The sequence below is a fragment of the Dermacentor albipictus genome, chromosome 1, assembly GCF_038994185.2.
Source record: "Dermacentor albipictus isolate Rhodes 1998 colony chromosome 1, USDA_Dalb.pri_finalv2, whole genome shotgun sequence".
NCBI lineage: Eukaryota > Metazoa > Arthropoda > Arachnida > Ixodida > Ixodidae > Dermacentor > Dermacentor albipictus.
In genome coordinates this window covers 31,698,959-31,717,634 of record NC_091821.1, presented here as the reverse complement: position 1 = coordinate 31,717,634, position 18,676 = coordinate 31,698,959, and the positions used below count along the sequence as shown (strand labels likewise).

Below are 18,676 nucleotides of genomic sequence, written 5' to 3'. Positions count from 1 at the left end.
GGCGTGTATTCACGAAATTCTCTTACGTTAGTAGATTTTTTCGTAAGATCAAATTCCATCCAACCCTGATGCTGGACATATTATTGGCTTAAACGGCAAACAGCACTTACTATATAACGAAAAGCTTTGCGAATACGGTACCAGATGTGCAGAATTTCAAGGTATACGTATGGCGAACAACAGACCCGTGTTAGGAGGATATTCGTTCCCTTGCGCGTGTGCGTGGCCTTTCCGCGCGCTCACTTGGTCTGTTAAAAAAAAATCAAATTAAATTATGGGGTTTTACGTGCCAAAACCACTTTCTCATTATGAGGCACGCCGTAGTGGAGGACTCCGGAAATTTCGACCACCTGGGGTTCTTTAACGTGCACCTAAATCTAAGCCCACGGGTGTTTTCGCGTTTCACTCCTATCAAAATGCGGCCGCCGTGGCCGGGATTCGATCCCGCGACCTCGTGCTCAGCAGCCCAAACACCATAGCCACTGATCAACCACGGCGGGGAACTTGGTATATCCTTAAAAGTTGTTCACATAGCAAAAGTTGAAAGCACCAATGATTCTTTTCTGCTGTACTGCGGGGTAGGCAAATGACACAAGGAACTGAGGAACAAACAAACAAACAAACAAAAGTTACACCTACAAGAGAGGCCAGAAGATGATTGTTGAAAGGGGTGGGGCGACAACTAATTCTTAGAGTAACTACTGTCTTTACCGTCAGCCAAAAGAAAAAAAAAAACGGAAGTTTACCAGTAGAATGCCGCTTTCGCTAGTTTCACTCACGTTTCCGTTCCAATTTTAAATAAGAATTCCTCGAATAATTGCTAATGACGTGTTCTGTTCGATCGATCAAAAAACGGCCTTTTCATTTCCTCCAGCCTCTCATAAATACGTCATCGTCAATTGTCGGTTTCTCAAAAATTGACCTCACCCCGTAAAATTCTGTAACAAGCGGTAAGCAGGACAAGTCCCGCCGTCGGTTCGTTTTCCTCTAAAGAACTGAGCTTTCGCTTGCTCGCATCGCATTAAGCTACACTTGGTATTTTCTCCCCTCCCCATTTTTACTCACGCGGGCACCCTGAAGAGAGGAAGCGATATATATATATATATATATATATATATATATATATATATATATATATATATATATATATATATATATATATATATATATATATATATATGTATATATATATATAGATATATATATATACAGACCCAGCTTTGTAGACATATAGAAAGCCCATCTTCGTATTTCGTACACTGAAAGAGCCTTACGCATTGCGATCTTACTACGTGTATCTTCGCGGACACGCGCAACGCTGGTGCATTATGAATAGGCACTTAAGGCGGGGGAAGGCAAGATGCCGTCGTCTTACCGGAAATCCGGGTTTTCCTGGAGGCCCCGACGCGCCCTGCGTAGAAAGAGGGTCGAGGAAAAAAAAAGCTTAAGCGCCAGGCACGCTGCAAAAAGCGTCAACTATAGCAGACGTGCTTTCGCCAGACACCAACACAGAACAGACGGGGAAACCTGCTTTTCTTTAACGACATTTAGTTTTTCTTTAATGCTGAATAGTAGCTTTCAGTGCTTTATTTTTCTGGACCTAAAGAAATCTGCAGCTGATGTTTGTTTCAACAGTAAGGACAATAGTCGATACTATACCGCGCGCAACAAGTCGTCCTATTTAAGTTTCGAGGACGACCAAACGAAATGCTTCCTAATGAAAACAATAAAACGAAATGCCTGTTTCTGAGTCGAGCTCAGAAACGATCCCCCGGCCGGAGGAATGAAAAAGTGCTGGAGAATTAGATGGCAGAAGGCTGCTAGGCTCTAAAGCGCTGCCTTGGAAACGGGCCTCGAACACTGCCCGTTTAGATGATGGTTGCGGCTCGATATAATCAATACAGACATGACGGGAGACAAATCTATCTATAGATATCTATCTATCTATCTATCTATCTATCTATCTATCTATCTATCTATCTATCTATCTATCTATCTATCTATCTATCTATCTATCTATCTATCTATCTATCTATCTATCTATCTATCTATCTATCCATCCATCCATCCATCCATCCATCCATCCATCCATCCATCCATCCATCTATCTATCTATCTATCTATCTATCTATCTATCTATCTATCTATCTATCTATCTATCTATCTATCTATCTATCTATCTATCTATCTATCTATCTGTCTGTCTGTCTGTCTGTCTGTCTGTCTGTCTGTGTCTGTCTGTCTGTCTGTCTGTCTGTCTGTCTGTCTGTCTGTCTGTCCGTCCGTCCGTCCGTCCGTCCGTCCATCCGGCTGTTTTCTTACCGCAGCTATATATATATATATATATATATATATATATATATATATATATATATATATATATATATATATATATATATATATATATAGAGAGAGAGAGAGAGAGAGAGCTATGAAGGAGTGTGGGAGTTCAGGAAAATACAAGAAACGCAAAAGCAACTGATCAATAAAGTTCAAATGCAAGCTATAGGAATTCGTCGAAGTCAATAGTGCGAATGGCTCCAGGTAGCACGTTCTAATATGCAATAGTTAGTGAGGAAAAACGTTATTAAAACGCGTCAGTGCGTAATCCATAAGGCCGGATATTAAAATAGTGATACGTCCTGGACGAAGCAAGTTCCTCGTATTTTTGTATGAGCTAAGGGAAGCACAGTAAGGTGAACTTGTTAAAGTTTCAAATAACTTAAGGGACTGTATGTGGCGACGGGTGCTGAGAGTAGTAAGATTTAGCGCACAAAGTTTAGGTAAAGGGGAAAAGTTCCCAAGTACGGAACAAGTATGGTCGTTGGCTCTGCCTGTCTTAAACAGCGCATGCGCGGCGTAACACAAAAGACCCGGAAATAATGCTTCTGTGCAATTTGGGTATGAGTCTCACAGCAGTCTTTCGCGTTTTTGTGCCCGGAAACCCGACCAGGATATAAGCTTCATTTTTTCCCCAAGTGAGCACTTCAGAGGGTTCGCAACCGTGCAACCGCAGTAGCACAGTACCCCCCCTTCCCCCCCCCCTTTCCCCAGACACAGAAGTAGACGCGTCCTTGCGTGCGCAACTCGAGATAACGAGCAGTACGTCGCCATTCGCTGTGCTTCTCTGCGACGAACGATCCCGCGCCTTCTATACGCGGGGGTCGAGTTATTCACGCAAGAAGCAGAGAGGCGGCGTCCTATAGTTTCGCGTTCGTGCTGTCGTAAAATTAGCAGACATATCGCGCCGTGAGACATCTCCTCCACTGCCTCCGTGGCGTGCGTTTGTTCCGCACCCGCTCGCTCGGGAGGAAGCTTCGGCTTTGGCCGCGACGCGCACGCGCGCAGCTGCAAATAACGAGGCCGTAATGAGAGTCTGATGTACTGAACGCCGGACACGCACGCACCGACCGACTGATTCTCTCGTTCGCAAGAAGCTGAACGCGACGGCCACGGACCTGTCCCACGGATACATAGCATCTCGAAGCACGTCACTTCTCTAGAAGAAGCAAAAATCGATCGAAAGGCGCTTAATTGAGCTTCTTCGATCCCTTTTGATTACGGCTGGAGAAGAATGACACGGCAAAGGAAGCAAAAAAAAAAAATGCGGTTACGCAAATAAAGGGAAGAAACTAAAAGCGCAACAGCGAGAGAAGCGAAGGAGCACGAAGGGGACGGAGCAGGAAGAAGGCCGCGGCGGTGCCGGGAAGATAGAGGCGGCCGACGTCGGGTCCAGCAGAGTTAACCAAGGGAAACTCGATGCGCCCCTCCCTTCCTCGCGATCCGGTGTCTCGCTGGCCGACGCCGATTCGGTTGCAAGACCTAATTATGCTGGGCCGGCGGCTATTCTGCGCCTTCGCTCATTGCTGTCTGCCCACGAGCTCTGACCCAGCCGCCGCGGCGGTGATCCTTCGTGGCTTCCCTTTTCTCTGGGTCGGGATTTTCTTACATCCAGGGAAACTGGGCCCCTCGGCGCACTCGGGTTTCACTCGGTGCGTCGGCGCTCTCTCGCGTATCCTACGGCCAAGCGGCGGAACAACGCGACAAAGCCGCGGGATGGCATTGTTCTCTCTATCTGAGACACGCGAGCTACGGCGCACGGATACGTCGTTCCCAGAGATACGTCGTTTAAGCCGACAAGCTTGGGGACGCCGTTGTCTCCGTTCCTTCATCTCCGGCCACTATCTCACGCATGCATGCGGACTGTTTTCTCCCTTCTCGGCGCGCTCTTTCTTCAGCGTGTATACCACGGAAGTTACTTACCATTCGCGGCAACATGTTAATCTCACGTGGAATATCGGGTTGGTTCTTTCGACATGGCCGAACAAACGCTGCACGTACAGAGTCATGCAGCTCGTCACTGGCTACGCACATCCGAATCCACTTGATGAGACGGAATTCGAGCGCTCGCGTTGCGCAATTTAGCTCCCAAATTCCTTTCATTACAGGTTTTTTTTTCCTTTTTCTTTTGCCACAGCGATGTAAGCAATTTAATGGTTAGTTTCCTTTTTCCTTCCATTCATAATGTCGCGGCGTTCCTCGGTGCTTTTTCTAAGTGTCGGAAGAATACAATCGTTGACATTCTCTTCTTTCTATTTGTCTTTTTCTCTTTCTCTCTGTCTTTCTTTTCAAACTGATTTCTTGTTTAAATAGAAATTGCACCATCGCGCTTCCATTCGAATGCTAGTGGCGCCATCATTCATTTTCGGTTTGTAGCGTACAAGGACGTGCCATTTTCAGCGCCAAAGTGTTTGCACTGTGCTAATGTACATGGATCTCTCTTCGCTGTAGATGTGTCGAACGGCAGAAAGAAACACGGTGCCACCGGCCCACAGAACCTATGTTATGAGATGAAGGTCTGAACTAAGGATAACCATGGTCATTCGTAACTTTCTGAGGGTTCTTGACAAATCTGATCAAGTTGGCGTCATTTTCCCGGTTATGAAAAAGCAAAAAATAAGAAAAATACACCCACACACATTCGACCTTTTTTTTTATACGCAAGTTAATAGAAACATTCTAATCAGTTAACCTACCAGTTTACATAACAAAATGGGCGGCTGCATAACTGGAAGCACGTTTCAGCCAATCGGCAGTCATTCTTATTGGGAACTTAAGTAGCTTCCAGTCTCCCACAAGGCAGCGTCTTAGAAGTTTTGTTATTTTTCATATACGTAATTGATATCGTTAGGGTAGACGCCGAACCTGGCCATTTTAGGTTGTCCGTCCGCTCATAACTGTGCATTTGTTAATGCAGTTATTTGCTGTCAATGTCAGCTGACGCCTAATTCTATCCTTCGGACTACGCTTTGACTGCAGTGAAGCTTAATAGACGGGATCAAAGGAAGGCGAGACAGACGCGACAAGCGCTAATAGGAACTGTGAATGACTTTTGCAAATTTTCGCTGTAGCAGGACAGTGCACACATGCGCCCAAGACACTCTGACAACAGCAACAAAAAGAGCAGGCGCAAAAATAAGGCGAGACGACAAAAATTACATATAACGCGTGCACAATCTCTTCATGAAACGCGATAATTGGGAAGCATGTGTAGGCCGTCAACTGCGCCACAACCGGCACGGAGGTATAAAAAACGAAGCAGATGTCAATGAGCCTGCTTAGGCTACCGATGAATCCCGCTTCTATGTTTAAAGTACCGACGAAGCCACGCTAATGCACATATCGAATGCAGTATATTCTGTTAACACCACTACCAATAGCTCACGTTCCAGTTTAGTTTTTCCACGGCCGACAACCTCCGCAGCCTTCAACCATGGCTAGCAACCACAACTCTTGCAGTGTAAAGCAGGATTCAGGCCTTCTCCTGATTTCAAGAGAGAGAGAGATGCAAATGAAAGGAAGGCAGGGAGGTTAACCAGACTTAAAACGTCCGGTTTGCTACCCTGCACTAGGGGAAGGGAAAGGGGAAATAAAGACGGAAAGAAGAGCGTGACAAAAATGAAAGCATGAGAAAAAAAAATATATGAGAAGGGACGAAATGGGGTCATTAGAGTCTTTCTAATAGGCCACTGTCACGTAGAAAAGTCAACAGAGCCTTGACCGACTTTTGCTGCGACGACAGGTCACGTCGGCTTTCCAAAACTGACTGTTCTGAAAGTGGCCTGTCGTCAAGGCGCGCCAACGCGGTCGCTAGTGACAGCCGGTGCGCGCTGTATCGAGGACAGTGGCAAAGCACGTGTTCGATAGTCTCTTCGCCGCCGCAGTGTCTGCAAGCCGCGCTGTCATCCATACCGACTCGGAAGGCGAAGGATCTTGTATAGGCGACACCAAGCCACAGTCGGCAAAGCACGGCTGTTTCGAGTCGAGAGAGTCCAGGCGGGGGTCGAAGTCGAAGGGATGGGTCCAGTCGGTGTAGACGTGTATGCTTTAAGCTGGGTGTGTTCCATAAAGTTTTGATGGCTTCTTTTGCAAGCACACGAATTTTCGTTGCAGCGTCTGTTCTTGAGAATGGAATGGAGTCTTGTAAGCCCTCCTCGTGTGCAGATCGTGCTGCTGCGTCGGCAAGTTCATTGCCCATTATGCCACAGTGGCTTGGAATCCACTGCAACGTGATGTCGTGTCCTTGCTCGACGAGGTGGTGAAGCAGCAGTCTGATTTCCATAACTAGTTGTTCGTGGGGTCCTCGGCGTAGGGCAGAAACCAAACAATGAAGAGCAGCCTTGGAGTCAGTGAACACGCTCCATTTCCTGGGTAGTTCTTCAGAAATTACACGAAGTGCACAACGAATAGCAGCAAGCTCCGCGGCAGTCGATGTAGTCTGGTGAGATAGTCGAATCTTAATTGTGGAAGGTTTTGCAGGAAAGATCACCGAACCTGCAGACCCATTCACCGTGGTTGAAGCGTCAGTATAAAGATGATGATGCTCGTTGTAAGTCTCATACAGCAAGAGCAGTGAAAGCTGCTTGAGTGCTGGAGACGAGAGTTGGGCCTTTGTTCGTATTCCTGGTACCATTAGTCGAACATTTTCTCGAGCCAAGCACCATGGTGGAAACGGAACTTTCGCTGGAGCTGTATAACCTGATGGAAGGTATGCACGATAAGGCAGGACTGTTTCGCAAAAGGAAGCACGTGGTCGATCCTCTGGCAGTGAGGCTAGATGATGGGCAGGGGCTCGAGCAAGGTGTCTTACGTGTGCTCTGAGTGCTTCCATGACTATATGGGTCTTGGCTGGGAAATCGTGTGCAATGGCAATTGTTTCAGCCGTTGACGAACACCGCGGCAATCCAAGACACACTCTAAGTGCCTGGGCCTGGACGCTTTCGAGTGTGCGGATATTACTTCTGCAGGTGTTGGTCAGCACAGGCAAGCTGTATCGCAAGTACCCAAGAAAGAGCGTCCTGTACAGCTGCATCATTGCATTTACTGAAGTACCCCAGACATTTCCTCCAAGAAACTTAAACACATTAGAGATATCTGTCAGGCGCTTCTTTAGGTAGGCCACATGAGGACTCCAGCAGAGGTCACGATCAATTATTACGCCTAAGAATCGGTGCGTCCTGACATAAGGTATGCTTTGACCGTCGATAGAGACATCGTATGATCTCATTGGCTTTCGGCTAAACGCGACCAATGCGCATTTTTCTGGCGAGATCTTGAGGCCTTGTTCATTTAAGTATGCCGATGTTGACGTGGCAGCTTTTTGAAGCCTGGCGCGTACTTGCGGCCGTGTCACACCAGATGCCCAGACGCAGATGTCATCGGCATACATTGATATTTTAACTGTGCTCGGAAGTCGTTCCACGAGACCAATGAGTACAAGGTTGAAAAGTGTAGGACTCAAGACACCGCCTTGTGGAACTCCATGGTGCGTATAGTATTGCGAGGTTGGGCCAGCTTCAGTGTTAAGAAAGAGAGACCGCCTATGTAAATAACTGCGAGTCCAACGATATAATGGACCGCCTAGGCCCACCGATTCCAATGCTTCAAGAATGGCGTCATGAAGAACGTTGTCGTAGGCTCCCTTTATGTCTAAGAACATTGCGACAGATAACCTCTTACACGTCTTTTGGTGTTGAACATAGGTTACCAGATCGATAACGTTGTCGATAGAACATCGGTGACGTCGAAAACCAGCCATGGCGTCCGGGTAGATTTCGTAGTGTTCAAGGTACCACTCAAGTCTGGCGAGGATCATTCGCTCCATTACCTTCCCAACGCAACTTGCCAGCGCAATTGGTCGGTATGAAGTAATCTCTAAGGGAGACTTGCCAGGCTTAAGAAGCGGCACCAGGCGGCTGATCTTCCAATCTTGGGGAACGTTGCCCTCCTGCCACGACTCGTTATAGATATTAAGGAGTGTTCTTCGTGCCCGTTCACCAAGGTGACATAGCATGCGGTAAGATATGCCATCCGGACCAGGCGACGACGACCGATTACATAGGGCGAGCGCCGCGTCAAGCTCTTGCGTCGTGAAAAGCAGATCCATGCGTGAATCTCGTGAATCTGGAATACGGTTCAATGTAAGCGAACCTGTACGAGTTGGCTGGCCCGCAACCATAGCACAGAAGTCTTCCGCCACATCAATGTCTTGTCGGTGCTGGAATAGTGCTAGGGCCTTAAACGGGAAACGCTGTTCCGGAACAGAACGTAGACCACGCACAGTTCTCCATATTTGAGATAGCGGTTTGCGGGGATCTAGCGACGCACAAAATTTCGACCACCGCTGAGCCTCTAGTTTGTCCATGCGGCGTTGTATCTTCTTTTGCATTCGCCTGGCTGTTCTTAGATCCTGAATTGACTTAGTGCGTCGATATCTTCTTTCGGCACGACGGCGAATCGCACGAAGCCGCTCCAATTCCAGGTCGAATTCTGAATACCTTGGAGAACACGTGAGTATGCGCGTGGCTGTCTGTGCCGTTTCCTTGATAGCTTGTTGAAGTCCACAAGAGAGGCCTTTGTGACAAGCGTCCTCAATGTGGGATTTAAAGACAGTCCAATCTATTCTTCGTATCGTGGTGGACGTATACGTGTTAGACATTCCCGTGATCTTGAGGTAAGTGGGGATGTGGTCACTTCCGTGCGTTTCAATGTCCAAAAACCACTTAACATGTGTGGCGAGGCGGTGGGAGACGAAAGTCAAATCGAGGCAGCTGCTATACGTTATTCCCCGCAGAAATGTTGGACTCGCGTCATTCAGCAGGTAGAGACCGTTGTTGGAAGCTAAGGAAGCTAGTCGTCTTCCCGTCGCGTTAACTTTAGAGCTTCCCCAAATGGTATGGTGTGCATTGAAGTCCCCGGTGATAATCCATGGACCAGGTTGTGTTTTTAAGATGTCTTCTAGCCTTTTGGTGTCAAATCGGCTTGATGGAGACAGATACACCCCCAAGAGTGCAAAGGTGACATTCCTATTTTTAACAGTCATGCACACATACTGATTGTCGTCATGAGGTTGCACCGATTGGACGACGTAAGTAAGTTCACGGCGAATAAACACGACGACCTTGCTGCTTTTGATGTCGCTTGATGAGAATGTTGTCTCGTAGCCGGATAGTCTTATTGGATGGGATAATCTTGGTTCACAGATGACAATGATTGGAAATCGGTTAGCGAGAACAAATTGACGAAAATCGGCGATGCGAGATCTTAGACCTCTCGCGTTCCACTGAAGGATCGACGCTTCTCTGACCTCCTTACGAAATGACTGGTGATTGTCAGTCATGGCTTCACTCAAGGCTTGCTAGTACGGGGCTCAGCGCGTCGAGCACTTGTAGCCCACTTCGAGCAGATGGAGTGTCAATGCTTGTCAGCATGGCCCTGATGACATTCACAATAGATCGCAGCACCGGGATCATTTGGCAGTCGACTGTTGAAGCCTCACCAACAGAAGCGGGCTTCGATGGGAGCGTCAAGCGTGGAGGCTCCTTAGAAGACTGATAGCTTGCAAGCGTCGGCCACTCTTCCACGGGGGCAGCGTTTCCCGTCTGAGGTCTCCTTGTGCTCTCGGGCATTCTATTTGAGGATGATGGCGTTGGCACAAGCGGCGCACGAACGCCACCCTGTCTTGAGCGTTTTCGTCGATGACGACGTCGACGCCGGATCTTTTCTGAGGCTTCTCTATGGGTTGAGTTATCCCTGACCATTTGCTTCAGAACTTCGAACTCTTTTTTGAGTCTTGGGCATTCTTTAGACGTCGCTTCATGGGTGCCTTTACAGTTGCCACACCTAAAGTTTGTTGCACGGCAGACATCTACAGTGTGTGACTCCGCGCACCGGGGGCACATTGGGGAGTTTGCGCAGGCGCCCTTAACATGCCCGATCTTGAAGCACTTGTGGCATTGAAGCGGCTTTGGGACAAACCGCCGTACGACATGTCGGAAGTGACCGACCTTTACGTGTGAAGGGATGGAATCCCCCTTGAACACAATCTTCACACAACGGCTGTTGCCGAGTCGGCATACGTGCGTGATGACCACTCCTTCGTATGCCGGTTTGATCAGAATTGGCAGGTCCGAGTTCGAAATAGCCAAGTCAACGTCGTAGATCACGCCTGCAGTGCAGGCCCCATCCATAGGTATGATCGGTCGTACTTTTATGTTCCCCAATTCTGTGATCTGTCGTAGCGTCTCCAGCGTGGTTCCACGGGTTGTGTCGACAGCTAGAACATTCTTTCGTGTGTTCAGCCGGACTTCCTTGATTTCGTTTGGCGCCTTTCCCTCAAGAAAAACAGAGAGAGCTTGCCTGTTCAATACTCGAAGGTTGGCGGAAGAATCCACTGGCATGAAGAGGATGGTGTGCGGCCAGCGCTCACTGCCTGCCTGCATGGTTGACGTACTCGCTGGTGACGACGCCTTGATAAGCCTCCTTTTAGCCCTTCGGCTCCTCACCGACACGAAGCTGTCATCGGATGAGTCGTCACCTGTGATTGAGTAGACCTCTGTGTCTTCACTGGTGCTGGACCAGGTGCCTCGTTTCCTTGAGGAGCTTGTCAATGTAGTGATCTGGCCAGACGGGCCGGCAATAGGCTCTGCATCCATGGCCACAGGAGTAAGAGTCTCTCTGGGGCGTTCACTGGTGGTTGACCAGGTGCCTTGACTCATGGAAGAGCTTGCAGTTGCAGACTTCTGGCTGCACGAGCCTGCGGAACGTTCCGCGTCCATCACCTCAAGCCAGGACGCGGAAAGCGCTCCAGAGACTGATGAAAATTTGACGAAAAACTGGCTAGCTGGCACAGGTGCGTTCTAGCACTGAGTAACTTCGTCGTCGTCCCCTGATTTCAAACACCTAAAGTGCAGTCACAGCCTGCCGTTCAGGCATTGTCCCGCTTGTCCCAAGTAACCCCGACCGCATTTTAAAGTAATTCTATACAGGACACAAGTAGCGCATGGAACATACGGATACTCGTGTTTCGTTGTATAGTATTTCCTTACAGGTCTTACCGCGACGCGTTTGCACAGCTGTGTCAACTTGCATGGCGCACAAAACACAAGATCCACCCCATGCTTCCCTGCTACTTTCTTTAAGCTGTGCGAGCGCCTATGCACATATAGCACAACCTCGAACAAACGCCTATTCGGCAGGGTATCCTACAATGTCTTCCGCGGGCTCCTTGCGCAGGTATTAGGCAACAGCTTGAAGCGCCGGACGCGGGAAACCCGCCTGCTGCAACCTTGCGACTTGGTGACCAGGGGCGTAGCCGGGCGGGGGGGAGGGGGGGAGGCTTATGGAGCTTCAGCCCCCCCCCCCCACACACACACCGAAATTTTTTTGTGCTGTTATGCACCGCCGACCAAAACAACCCCCGGCGGCGGAAATCATGCTGTATTATGTCTAGAATGTCCTTTTAAATGCTCGAAAAGACATTTCAGCGCGAATATTGCGAAATCGGGTTGGATTTCGCGGCAACACCCATGCACCGGGAGTCACATATCGTAAAGCAAAGAGCCTCAACCGAGCACAGTTTGAAGGGCATTTTGATGGCAAGCTAAAGCCCCTCAATTTTCCAAAAGTAGCGCCATTCTTAGATCTTTCCGCCACCCCGCTCACCCAGGCGCTTCCTCCTCCACTCCTCCTGTCGCCCCAGCCTCCTCCGCTCCCCCATTGGCCAATCTGTGTCACGTGAAAGCGGGCCCGCGCTTTTGTATATTTTTTTCTTTCTGGCGCAGAGCAGGCGCCGCGCTTTTGTATATCTTTTCTTTCCAGCGCGCTGCGACCCCCAATCTTGGGCCTGCGACCCCCATTCTTGGGCCTGCGCGACGAAGTACGGCAGGCGGTTTGAAGGAGCGCGGTAGTTTTATACAATGTGTTAGGGCCGAGTGCTTAATTGCGATGCCGTGCTGCTGCGCCTACGGTTGCCACAACAGACCTAGTGACGGCAAAAAGCTTTTTGTTTTACCATCCGCCGGGCGCAACGCAAAACGAAGAAAAGTGTGGATTCACAAGATCGGGCGGGCTGACTTCGAGCAAGTGGCAAAGAACGCGCGGCTTTGTGAAGTGACACGGCTCCTCCAACCTCTTCTTTTGACGCCCGTGTCAAAACGGGCCCGTGTCCAGTGCATTGGGGTGCGTTAAAGAACCCCAGCTGCAAAAAAAAAAAATTAATCCAGAGCCCCCATTATGGCGTGCCTTATGAGATCGTGGTGTTGGGATGTAAAACCCAAGAATCAACTTTTCTTCTGTCTTGTGTGCCTTGACTGTTCCAGTTAACGCAACACTGCTTCCTTGTGAAAACTTACAACGCAAAAGAATACAGACGCACGTAGTACACAGAGATAAAATTAGCACTTCAACAAAAGTGTTGCTGGTGCCAATGAGGGAGGGGGATAATTATTTTCTGAGCCTCTTTCCAGTTGTCCCATCAAGTTCCTTCTTTCTTTTCTATCAAATTATAACCATTTGCACTGCAATAAATAAATAACGATTTCATATGCTGGTACGTTGTTAAAATTATCTATACCGGCTATGTGTGAAAACGTTGCTCATGGCCACCACAACCTGTGCATGAGCTACGTACATCTGTAAAAGGCGCGGAACAGAAACGGCCCTGCTGCCAGGCATTGCTGACCGCAGACAGTCGGAATCTCTCACGCGCCGGCCGAACAAAAGCATCCTGCAGGTACGTAAACTAACCTACGAAACCACGTGCACATACTTTCGCGCTGTCAAAACCTGAAACTCTGGTAATTACTCGCGTGTCTGAGCACACCGCGTGCCTGTGTCGTGTTTCAGCAACACGAACTTTCAACGTGCGCGCGCTTTACGCCTTAAATACGCCTTGAATAATGGTGCTTTTCTCTATTTCTTCCGCAAATCCGACACGACATTCTTAAGGCCAGTTACCGACTGACAAAGCAAGATCTAGATTGAAAAAACTGCTCCGCAGGACTCGAACGAACTTTTCCGCGGATTTCCTCCCGTAGCGTGTTAGCCGTCGTCTGCTACGGCAGGCCCACCACCAGCGGCGCCACCATCGAGGCCGCGCCGAGCGGAGGAGGAGGGAAGTGAATGGCGCTACTTTGGGAGATTGAGGGGCTTTATGGCAAGCTAGAGTTACTGTATATGCTACCAAAGGTAGCAGAGTTGCGCGTAGGTCCGCCATCTTGCCTGGCAAGCAACCAAATCTATGCGGCGAAGCCACACTCTGTTTTTGCAGGCGACATGCCTACCGTATCGTCGATCGACCGTGGACGCTTTTGCATCGCCTGTGGACTGATTTTCCGCCTAATCGCAAACAAAGTGCATCGAAACAGCTCACTGAATAAGATCGTCAAGAAAAGGCGCCGAGATCGGTCCCCACCGAAGCTTATGCCAAGCGTATCCGCCGAGTCCGTCTGCACGCTCTCGGCGCGTTTAGGCTCAGGAATCAAGAAGTCTAACAAGGATAAATCACCATATTTCAGCTTTCGCATCAGTGTCCTTAAATAAACACAAGTAGCATGAGCGCACAAACAGCACAAGTAGCGATGAGCGCCGATGTGACGCGTCATGAACACAGGTATATATGTGCTGTCGCCGAAGGATCACAGTCCTAGCCTGCGCTTCTCTGACGAAGATATATGAATAGACAGACGTGTCGACTGAAAGGCATCACTGAACTAAGAAAACGTTGCATATCCTTCGCGTGAAGAACAACAAACGGCTATCCAAATCGGTAGTAACAGCCCATACAGCGTCCCGGGTCGGCTGTTCATTTAGGACTTTTTTCGAAGTTAAAATGCCAATCGCAAGTGAAAATCGGTGTTGTGGCACTTCCGAGCAAGCTACTGAATATGAACAGCAAAATTTTCTTTGTGGTACAGGCGTGAGCTTTAGTTGCTGGGCGATAGCGCATCTACCATATCTAGCGAGACTGATCTCTGTGAAACTAAAACTGCTTCTTGGTCCTTGACGTAAAAAATCACACGCAATGTTCAGGTTCTGGCGTGGCGTAGTGGTAAAGTATCGGGCTTGGGATTTGCAGGTCCGACGTTCGAATCCGGGTCGGAGCTTTTTCTTTTTTTGTTTTTTTTTTATTGCACCAAAATGCTCTCTGTTTCTTTCTGTTTTCAAAACATATATATACGGTGTCCAGGCATCGCGTATTTAACGCGCCAGAGCTGTTTTTCGCACCAGTACCCAGTGCCTCCCAGTACGCCGCACCTGCCCAGCATCCAGCGCGCGGCACTGGGCCCATAATCCGGCGCTGCACTGGACACTGGGTTTTGCAATAGGCATACCTGCTTATGTGCCAAAGCTCTCAACATGTAGGCAGTCTTAAATATTACTGGTGAATCAATGACCAACTATTAGTATTTCGACTCTGGTACCCCATTAAATTTGCTGTAGAAACGTACCCACCTACTAGCAGGCACTGGATATCAGCCACGCCTTCAAGTGCCATTTCATTATGTGCCTTTTCACTGCAGGGATTCGAAAAGTAACCTTCTGTGGTAGTGTAGTGAAAGTTTTTCTCTCACAGGATTGACATAGCTACAATATGGGTAATAATGCAAAACACAGTAAAGGCCCTTACCGTATGGTAAATAACGACATTAATTCCTCTTGCATCCTGCTTCACATAAGCAGTAGTAGATTAAATATCTTTACTTAGTTGTGTAACCTCTTTTATGTTCAGAAACAGCAACCAAAGCAGTGCATTATCCTGAAAATGTGAGCTGGCTTTTTTATGACAGTTCTGTGAAAGCAGTGTGGTGCATGGGTTTGAATGGGATCGAATAAAAAGCTTTTCCGCTTTCAGAGCGATCCGTGCAGACGGGAGCAGAGCACCCGGTCATTATATCATTCCGATGGCACTGCGCGGACACTGCGATGAACCAACTGTGAGATGCGCTGCGCACGTCGTGTTGTTGCACCGCAGGTAGCGCGCACGCGAACAGCGGACGCCAAGATCGGCCGGATTCACTTTGAATTTGACTTGTGTCAGTCCAGTTCGCTGCGGCGGCGGCGTCGGAAAATACAAAAATTGGCCCGGGCATCTGCTTCTCCGCAATGCACGGTTGCTTGACTACCACGTGATGACGCTCTGCCAATAGGGGCGCTAGCGGCGGGATAAAACAGACGCGCAACTCTGCTACCTGCGGTAGCATATACAGTAACTCTATGGCAAGCGGGCTCATCGCGGCACCTCGCGGAGGCCGCGGAATCTACGGAGCGCATGGATTTCAATTCTGAAACTTTGTGGGTATAAAGTTCTCATAATCTTTTGATGCGAAAGGTACATTGAAATTTCCAAAGTCGTGCTTTAGATTTTCAGTTCCGGAAATTTGTGAGTTTAATGTTGCTATAAAAATTTGACGCCAAAGGTGCACTAACTTTTCTAAAGTCGTACATCGGACCATACAACAAGACAAGCCAAATCCACACACTATCAGACAAGTTGACAAAGCACGCCACGAGGTCCAATGAGATGAAGCGTTGTTGTGGTTCGTTTGTACCGTCATGTCACAGAAAAGAATGCCAAATTTCTTTTTCAATTGCACCAAAGCATCCATGTCAAGACACAAACACAGCAAAGGTAACTACATTCTCATTTATTTTTCTTCTTTGACTTTTATGCGCGAGGACACGTTGAGTCTCTTCAATTTTCTCGTTCTCGCTACTCGCGGGCTGCCAGAGCCAGCCAGAGCGCATGCGTTTTTCTCGTGTTGCCCCGACCACCACGTGGCGCAGTTCAGTGCGCGTTCGTTTTTCTCTGGCCGAGTAGATTCTCGCCTGGCAGAGTTTTGGACGCTTTTTGGCTATCAGACAAGTAGAAGAAACAATGGTCGCTCGCCGCCATCACTGTGGGGACTGAGCGCAACCTCTCCGGAAAGTCTTGTCTCGTCGTTGTAGGATACCTAGCAGTATGCGCATGGTCCTCTGTGGGCCAAGCGTCTCACGTTTTCTTCGATATTCCTTCGGTAGCCACATTAGGTGCCCAAAGTAGGCATTTGATTGTGGCCAGCATGCTTTCCTTTGCGTTTTTTTCATTTCAGTGACCCCGCCTCACAAAAAAAGAAAAAAAAAGTGACATTGTTGCGGTGCAGCGAATTGTCGCATGGCGAAAGTTCGATTCTCTTACTTCTTTTGCGGAAAGTAATGGGCCACGGGACGCTTCAGTTGCCGGATATTTTTCTCATATTATTGCGACAGCAATTATATGGACACTCCAGGCGCATTCCTGCCGTCGCCGTCACCCTCATGTTCCGTATAAAGCCCAAGGGCGATAACATCGTGACCGCGCGAAGCATGCTGTATGTACGAGTGAAAGGAGGGGGAGGGAGCCATGGGTGAGCCGGCGATGGTGGATTAGTCTTGTGTGCGCAAGGGAGAAAAGCGGGAAGGAAACACTCCGCCATCAGTCGCACGCGATACATCGGGGGAGTGGAGGGAGGAGGGGCGGGCATAAGGATTCTGTGATCTTTGAATCTTTTGAATCTGTGAATGCGCAACATGTTTATTCGCCTTGTTTGACGCATTATATACCATTGCTTTTTCTTAGATACGTAGATTTATTGGAGACTTATACGAATATTTAAATATCTTGTTGCGAGGTTTTGTGTACACGTGCAGTGAACTTTGTTTCCAGTGACAGTTTTTTGCCCTTTATCAAGCTGTATCTTCGCATTTGTATATTCCATTGTATCTTCGCATTTCTAATGCATGAGGGCGAGTCAAATGAAAGTGAGTCAACCAAACCCGCGCAATAATGGTTCTGTTCATTATCTGAGAAGCATGCGCATAGCCCACAGGCATCTTTCATTCACAAAAGTGACACGCAGGTGTGAGGATAAAGGTTCTTTAATGCTCTCATACACTGTGTTGAGCATGGTTGTGTGACATAATGGAGACTCCGAAAGTTGAACAGCATGTTGTTGTCAGGTTTTTGACAGCTGAAGGTGTTTCCTAAAAGAAATTTGTCGCCGTATGGCTGCCGTGTACGTTGAACATTGCGTTTCATTGACCACTGTGAAGCGTTGGAGGAAACGGTTCAAAGAAGGACGTGAAAGTTGTAAAGACGATCGAAGACCGGGCCAACGCCACCGTGGAATCACCCCTAAGGCTGATGAGCCGATTAGACAAGAACGGAGGAGAAGCATCTATGAACTGGCAGAGCGTGTGAACATCAATCACGGTTCGGTTCACACCATGATTCATTGACATGTCGGTTATCGGCTCTTTTGTGCGCAACGGATGCCCAAGATTTTGAACTACCGCCAGAAGACTGAGAGGTTCGGCGTTGCCTTGACTCATCTGATCCGGCATCAGAATGAGGGTGACGACTTATAGTTAGCAATTGTCACCGGAGACGAATCATGGTGCCACTATTAAGTGCTTGAAACATGACGGCAATGCTTACAGTGGAAACATTCGAATTCACCAACCCCAAAGAAAGCAAAGGCCGTCTATTCGACTGGAAAGGTGTTGTTGACTTCTTTTTTTCGATCGTCAGGGGCCATACTGATCGAATTTGCTAAACCTGGAGAAACTATCAATCGTTTCCGATATTGTGAAACGCCGGATCGGCTGGGTGTCGCAATCAAGAAGAAACGACGAGGAAAATTGACGAATGGGGTCATCTTTCTCGACGACAATGCCCATCCCTACGTCGTTGATATGGTTAACACAAAACTGCCAAGCTCAAGTGGGAAACGCTGCTACATCCGCTATACAGCCCTAACCTGTCGCCTTGCGACTTCCACAATTTGGGGCAATTGGAAAAACAGCTCAAGGGACCCAGATTTGCGTCGGACGATGACGTCAAATAGTCAGTTACAGACATTTTGAAGCAGCAACCCAAGGAGCTTTATGAGACGGGAATCACGCGACGCATTAGTCCTAATTGGGACAAGTGTCTCAATGCTCGTGGAGACTACCTTAAATAAACTACCCCATTTGTCATATATTCGCATTGGCTCACTTTCGTTTCGCTCGACCTCGTATATTTTGCAGAACTCATGGTTATTATATGTGCACTCTGTTGCGACTATAATTTCGGTGCAATTACAATACACGACTGGTGACAGCTCCTCCTGCGCAATACATTGAAACAAAGGACAAGGTCATTGAGATTTTTTTCCCTGGCCGTTGCATATGTAGAAAAATGTATACAAGGTTCTTGAATGAAAAGGTTTCATTAAAATATTTGTCCTCAACTTCTTCATTTCACGGCCTTTACATCTTTCATATCAGCGGCATGCAGTGCTTTGCTGATTTCGATCTGATATAGTTCTAAAGTTCG

The 18,676-nt window shown here is 48.2% G+C and overlaps 1 protein-coding gene across 9 annotated transcripts in view; it reads right to left on the bottom strand.

Annotated features, from left to right (window-relative positions):
• The window catches only part of LOC139060753 (collagen alpha chain CG42342-like), a 462,978-nt gene that overhangs the window by 129,956 nt on the left and 314,346 nt on the right, over positions 1-18,676 (bottom strand). For all 9 annotated transcript variants that reach the window (XM_070539846.1, XM_070539853.1, XM_070539840.1 and 6 more), the window contains exon 4: positions 1,376-1,411. In XM_070539846.1, the coding sequence (XP_070395947.1) occupies positions 1,376-1,411 (36 nt within the window). The remainder of the gene's footprint in view (positions 1-1,375; positions 1,412-18,676) is intronic.